The sequence below is a fragment of the Triticum dicoccoides genome, chromosome 7A, assembly GCF_002162155.2.
Source record: "Triticum dicoccoides isolate Atlit2015 ecotype Zavitan chromosome 7A, WEW_v2.0, whole genome shotgun sequence".
NCBI lineage: Eukaryota > Viridiplantae > Streptophyta > Magnoliopsida > Poales > Poaceae > Triticum > Triticum dicoccoides.
The window spans coordinates 579,596,334-579,603,877 of NC_041392.1; the positions used below are offsets into that span (position 1 = coordinate 579,596,334).

Below are 7,544 nucleotides of genomic sequence, written 5' to 3' on the forward strand. Positions count from 1 at the left end.
CACCTCTTCATCCGAGGGCCGTTGCAGGGCCGAATCCTCATCACACGACAACGGCGCATTTGTTCTTGGGCCAATATGGTGAGCAGGGTGGCCGGGCAATGCTCCCGTTCCGGTATCCAAAAGCCCGGCCCTCGGATCGCCAAACCGCAGCACGTGGCACGTGTGCACGAGTACATTGCGTTAACCGTATGTACCCCACGGCGTGTGCCTGACACGTAGGGCCGAGCGCGGAAACCCTAGATCCAGAGACGCGGACAAGACACACACCGCCTCATCTCTCGAGTCTCGGGGAGTTGTGCCCGTGGCCACCGCCGGCCACCCACCTCGCAAGTCGGCCCTCGCCGGGACTCCGCCGTACTCTCCTGAGGTTGGTGCCCGCCGGCCACCGCGGCCTCCGCTACCGGGAACCCGCCGGACCGCCGCCCTCGCCCACGCCCTCGCTCCCAGACCTGCCGGAGCCCCACCACCGCAAGCCGTTTCCTGGTAATTATGCCTGGATTGGTCACCAGTTTCTTTTATTGGTACTGTATATGCTTGCAATTGCCACGACTAATGCAAAAATCAGGTGAAATCAAGCGAGCACTGAAAGCAAACCGCATAGAACACTGTTGTTTTTACAATTTGTTAGCATCCCTGGTTCAGCCTTGACTTAGTGATCTGCAGTGAACTCTGATTTGCTCTGCTCTCAATTCGAATATATTATGCCCTGTACTTGCACATGAGTGAAAAACTGGACTAGTGTGCTTAAACCTTATGTGTACAGCCCTTGCTTCCAGACCACACACCAATTTGGTCATACTTCACGTCAGATCAGTTAAGTCGCCTGCTCTGTCTTTCGCAACAGGGAAAAGAACAGAGAATCACCCTTACCTAATTCTAGTTGATTGAGTTACCATTTACACACTCGTAACATTCCTTGCATGAAATTTCGTGTAGAAAATGCAATGGCCTAATTTTTGAAAGCTTCGAGGTAAGTTGTTTTTTTTGGAAAATTTCCTTATTGTAGAAAATGCTCAAACAACCAACTGAGCAACTACTACTCAAAGTTGCCTTGCTGGCTAAAGCTCTGTTCTACTTCTTATACAGTTGCCTAATTTTTGTGTTCATCTCATCTTGTTAGGAAACAGCCGCTCATGGGGACGGGACAAATTGTGGCTGTTCTTCAAATAGGTGGCGAATTCACCACAGATGCTGATGGGCTTATGTCCTATTCTGGTGGAGAGGCACATGCAATGCTTGTAAAAAGTGACTGGACTTTCAGTGCATTTAAGCATGAGATATCTTCAACGCTTAATAATCTCAAAGTCGACCAGTTCTTGTTCAAGTATTTCCTCCCAAAGAATAATAGAACCTTGATTTCTATTTCCAATGACAAGGACCTACATCGCATGGTTGAGTTCCATGCAGAGTCGGAGACGACATACATTTATGTCATAAAGAAGGTCGACAACAGGTATCTTTCTGAACATCAATTGTTTTTTCCACTTGCATTGCCAAAATGACAAATGAAATATTTACAGTGCACAGAGCGTTGTTGCTGACTCGGCCACTCCTACAAATGCAATTGCCGTTGTCCCAACAACTCCGGATGGGTCTAAGAGACAAAAGGTGTGCGCAGAGTGGAAGGATGTGATCACTGGAGTCGGCCAAGTATTTGAAAGTCCTAAGGATTTCCGGGATGCCTTGCATAAGTATGCCATTGCACATAAGTTCCACTACAGATTTATCAAGAATGACTCAACTCGTGTTACTGCAGAATGTACTGGTGAAGATTGCCCATGGCGTATACATGCTTCCAAGTCTCCTGCCAACATAAATTTCATGATCAAGAAAATGTCTGAAACACACACCTGTGAATCTGAAACTGTGAAAAGTCATCGTTTGGCGTCACAGCGATGGGTTGCTAGTGTTATAAAGGAAAAGTTACGTGATAGCCCACACTACAGGCCAAGAGACATTGCAAATGATCTCCAACAGGAGTATGGACTGTGCCTAAATTACTCGCAGGCTTGGCGTGGAAGGTCAATTGCTCAGAGAGAACTTTATAGCGCACATGATGAGGCATGCATCCAGCTACCATTGTTTTGTGAAAGGATTAAGGAAACAAACCCTGGAAGTGTGGCAACAGTAGTGACTATGGAAGATTCAAAATTCTGTTTCTTTGTCGCCTTCCATGCATCGCTTTATGGGTTTGAGCATGGGTGCAGACCACTCCTTTTCCTTGATGCAGTATCTGCAAAACCGAATAAACAATGGAAGTTACTGACTGCTACTTCAGTTGATGGGGAAGGCGATGTGTTCCCAGTTGCATTCACTGTAGTGGACAAGGAGAGCCGTGAAAATTGGCATTGGTTTCTTGAGCAACTAGAATATTCACTGTCGGCATCTCATGACATAACATTCATATCTAATGGAGAAAATGGATTATGGGATGAAGTATCATTGGTTTTCCCTGACAGTCATCATGGATATTGCATGGACTTTCTTATTGAAGCATTTAAGAGGCAATTGGATGATGCGTGGACTGAAGAAGTAAGAGATGCTATGGTTGAGCTTCTTAAGAGGGCCATATTTTCATGCACAATTGATGAGTTCAATCAGTATATGGAGCAAATTAAAAGTGAATCTGATAAGCTTGCTGAATGGCTTTTGGAGATCAAACCTGAGCGGTGGTCAGATGCCCTTTTCATGGGGTCGCGGTATGGTCAGTATTCATGTAATATTTCCAACACTGTTGTTGACTGGATCCCCACAAGATATGAGCTTCCAGTTGTGCAGTTGGTTGACACAATAAGATGCAAGCTCATGGAGATGATGTACACACGCAGAGAGTCTTGTAATGAATGGCCTGACGGATTAACGCCTGTAGCTAACCAGAAATTGCAGGAAGAAGTTAGCAAAGCTCACTCACTCAATGTTATGCCCACAGAAAGTGATGGGGATGGTAATTTATTCAAGGTATGCGATGACTCAGTTAATGTTGTCAACATTGAGACGTATGACTGCACCTGCCGAAAGTGGAATGTTTCTGGGTTGCCATGCGTGCATGCAATTGCAGTATTTGAGCGCACTGGGAGGTATGCGTATGACTTCTGTGTGGAGTATTTCACGACGAAAAGCTACCGCTCGACCTATTCAATGTCCATAAATCCGATACCTGATGTTACCTTAACGGACAATTCTCAGAGTCTAGCGACATTACCATTCCCAATTCAAACTCGTCGACGTGTTGGCAGGCCGAAAGAGAAGCCAGCTGATCCGCGCATCACAATTAAAAGGGCAGTGCGCTGCAGCAGATGTAAAGGCTATGGTCACAACAAAGCAACTTGCAAAATTCCTATCAGCGGCGAAGCCTTGCCCGCCTTGCCACCAGCTGAGCTCTCCGATGTACACAATAAGGTGGAGAGTTGCTCTTGATGTTCCCTGTAAGCAAATGCTGCTATTTCTTTCTTTGGGAACCTGCGGCATGGTAGTTGATTCTAGCTCCAAGTTGCTCTGTATTATTCACTGTTTTGCTTAGGCTAGCGACATTTGTTTGGTAAATTAAACATTGTGATGTGAACCATTAGAGAAACAGGGGAAATTCTGCCATGTTCCGATGCCCAGTCTATTGTTGTTGTATTTACCTTCCTCCTGCCGTGCGCCTGTCTTACCATTTCAAATAAGGCAAGAAATGCGCCATAACTCTGTGCGCCTCTCTTACCATTTCAAATAAGGCAAGAAATGCGCCATAACTCTGTGCGCCTCTCTTACCATTTCAAATAAGGCAAGAAATGCGCCATAACTCATAACCTCAGGTTGTGTTTTCAGAGCATTTGAATTGCAGTTCATAATGCTCGCGCATTTTACCTGTCATTATGCCTGAAGCATATTTCTTGTTTCTTGTGCACATGGGCCATATTTACCACGAGATATGGTAGTCTATTTGCTATCTTTATGTATTTTAGCTGCTACTGTAGATGAGATGTACTCTGGGGATAATTACTTTGCTGCTTGTAAGCAGAAGAGCCTTCATTGCAGCCTCTGAACTGACGGCGATCCTTCTGTCGGAGATTTTGGTCATCGTTTGTCATGATGTTGGCCCTTTTGATAATTCTGTAGACTTATAAGTAACTCATCTCATGCTGAATGGGTTTTCGCAAAACACCTCACCAGTCACCATAAGTTTGCCTCTTGGGTTTTTTTGCGCGCAAAAAGCGCTATAACCTGGATTCGGGGCATCACAGTCAAAGGGGACCAGTACTTCTCTCTTGTGTAGTTGTATCGTGTGATATATTGAATCCACTCTACTTGTAACTTTGTATGCAATGAAATTGTCAAAAAAACATCACTTGTTGTCATCATAGAGGCCAATTCTTGCGGGCATTACAAAAAATACCTGCAAAATGAATGTAGTCCCTCCGTCCCAAAATAAGTGACTCAAGTTTGTACTAACTTTGTACTAACATTATTACAAAGTTGAGTCATTTATTTTAAGACGGAGGGAGTAATATTTATGGTAGGCACCAAGAGAAAACGCAACAAGTCGAAATAACATAGTATGTAACATAAAAAAATCTGCAAATGTAGGTGAACTCTTGTTTGATTTTATTTTTTTAATAAAAAAGACCCTAATTTGATTGGACATGAGCAAAAAATTGCTTGCACACACTATTTATTTTATTTTATTCCTGGGTTTTTCTAATTTACAAATCAACCGTGCATGTAATTTTCTTAGTTCTTTTTTCCCAAATTCATTTTTATAATAAAATATTTTTTAATTATAAAGAGGCAATAGACCCAGAGATGGCTAACATTGACTAGCCGCGTGGCGGCCCGCCGTTCCCTTAGAGCAACTCCAATGGGGTGACCCATTTCGTCCGGCCGCGTCCGTTTGGGTTGGCGCAGACAAAAATGACGGCCTAACGCGCTGACCTAAACGGACGCGCGTCCGTTTTTCGTCCGCGGGCGACCCATTCCAGGCCCAATTTTGAGCCGGATTTGTGTCGACGTGGACACAAGACGGACGCGCGCGCGCCTACTCCTTTTCCCGGGCCCGCCTGTCAGTGGCAACCACCACTATTTCCCCCATTTTCTCCAAAAACGCTCTCGCCCCCCCAACCAGCCATGGAGGACGCCATCGACCTCGACCTCGACGCCACCGCGGCCTCGCCTCCCTGGCCTCGTCCGGTGTCGTCGCCCCCTCCGGGAAAGGCAAGTCTCGTGCCCCGCGCAAGACAGCCGCCGCGACCAAGCCGAAGAAGGCGCTGACGCCCGAACAGCGGGCAAGGGAGTCGGTCAAGAGGAAGGGGCGGAGGCACGCCGCGGATGCGAGGGATGAGGCTGCCGCGCAGGCGGCAGCCGTCGCCGCCGCGCAGCAGGAGTTCACCAACGCCTGCGTCGCCGCGGCAACGAGGGAGGCGCTCTACATGCTAGGGGTAAACCCTAGCCAGCACAACGTCCTCCAAGCCGCCGTCGCCATGGTCAGCACCGGCTCGTCGGCGTTTCCTCGGATGGTGATGCCCGACTCACCCCGCGCGTCGGCTTGCAACCCAGTCCCCGGCTTTCACGTCTACCGCAGGCCTCCCACCTCTCCGGGGAGTGCTCACCCGACGTGAGCGTGGTCGCGCCTTCCATGCTCGCGCCCTGCGCCCATCGACCTCAACGCCACCCCGGTGGTCGGTGGCTCGTCGTCCGGCGGCACGAGGAAACGCGCGCGACAGACGCCGGCGGGCGGGCTCCCGGACGCCCGTAACTTGTTCGAGGAAATGCCGTCCGCCGTCGACGAGGACTACATGCAAAATCTCATCTTCGAGGGTGGTGCGCCGGGCGCTGGCTACGAGCCCGAGGAGACACAAAGCCAGGACGGCTGCGGGGCGTTCACGCCGGCCGGTGGCTATGATCCCGATCAGGCGGCCTTCACGCGTGATCAGGTCGGCATCGACCTGGATGGCTTCCCCCTCGACCACGAGTTCCCGGACGACTATGGGCTAGAGGAAGAGGACGAGTGCGACATCAAAGTAGAGCCTTTGTTCGAGGACTGTCTTGCCAACCAAGCCACTGGTCCTAAGCCGAAGCGCAAGAGCAAGCACACGAAGGCGTACACAGTTGCCGAGGACAAGCTTTTTGCGAGTGTTGGCGAGACATTGGACAAGACCTAAAGACGGGCGCCGAGCAAAAGCATTCGACCTTTTGGACTCGTGTGCACCGCGAGTTTCATGAGCGCAAAAAGTTTCCATCTTACCAATTTGTGAGCACGCGCGGGTGGGTCTCCATTTTCAAGCGGTGGAGGGTGATCCAACAAGAGTGCAACAAGTTTTGCGCCACCCTTGAGAGCGTCAAGGCCCGCCCCGTGAGCGGCATCGGCATGCAAGACATGGTATGATAGCAAGCAAGCCGCCCTCTTTTGTGCCATCAAGATCATCCTTTTATGTCTTCATTTGCTATCACTTGCCATATGCTTGCATGGAAACATTTTGTAGGCATCTCAAGCTTTGGAGGCGTTCAAGGTTCAACACAATGGCAAGTGCATCAACCTCTCCTATTGCTATCGGGTCATCAAGGACGAAGAGAAGTTCAAGGCGCAATATGCCGCCCTCAAGAAGGGAAGAAAGCCGTGGAGGATGTTGCGGAGGGCAAGCCGGCACGGCCGATGGGGAAGACCAACTCCAAGAAGGAGGACAAGCGAGATGCGGCCACCAATGCCTTGATCACAAGCGTGAACGGCATGATTAACAAGAACGACTGAAGGGAGGAGGAGCGCCGGCGTTTCAAGGCGGAGCAAATGGATGCTTTCATGAAGATCCAAAGGAGGAGGCTTGATCTTGACGCCGAGACGCAAGCCAAGATGTTCGAGCTCGAGGCGGAGAAGCAAGCCAAGATGCTAGAGATCGAGGCCGCCAATGTCAAGACAAAGGCGAAAGAAGTGTCTCTTGCAAGCATGATGACTGGAGTGGAGATTATGAAGGTGGATCTCAACACCGTATCACCAAGGAAGAGGCCGTGGTTCGAGAAGATGCAGGCCGACATGCTCAAGTTCGACGACGAGTGATATATGGCATCGAAGGCCATCTTTTTTGTATGCCGGCAGGTGTGCCGGCATGACCACGTGAGCCGCGATGGCGTGGTCGAACTCAAATCCCATCCTGTTTTGTGTGCTGGCATGTGTGCCGGCCGGCTGGCGAGTGGGTTAGCATGAACTGTGGTATTTTTTGAAGCCGGCATTGTATACCGACGCTGACATGGTGCCGGCATAAGACATGACCGTTGGCATGATCTGCCGCGGGCTTTTTTTATTTAAAAGTTAAATGCGGACATGAAATGAGTCGGCGCATTGAGCCCACTGTCGAGCCAAATTCAAAACTAGACGAACGTCAAGCGGACAGCCGACCCAAACGAACAAAAAACAGACAAATGTGCCGTCCGTTTGGGTCGCCTCGTTGGAGTTGGTCTTGCCTCGCGAACTCCAACCGGCAACCGTCGCACCTAACTCCGCCCGTCTCCTCTTCCAACCACCACGTGACTGTCTGCACAAGCACTGAACTGAACCGCAGCGACCAGCCAAA

General features: G+C 49.4%; 1 protein-coding gene across 1 annotated transcript; it reads left to right on the forward strand.

Annotated features, from left to right (window-relative positions):
• Positions 1-232: 232 nt before the first annotated feature.
• On the forward strand, positions 233-3,605 carry LOC119329223. The gene is made up of 4 exons (XM_037602234.1): positions 233-483; positions 1,121-1,223; positions 1,377-1,453; positions 1,521-3,605. Exons 2-4 carry the CDS (start codon positions 1,134-1,136, stop codon positions 3,415-3,417), a joined length of 2,064 nt encoding a protein of 687 aa, XP_037458131.1. The 5' UTR covers positions 233-483; positions 1,121-1,133; the 3' UTR covers positions 3,418-3,605.
• Positions 3,606-7,544: the final 3,939 nt, after the last annotated feature.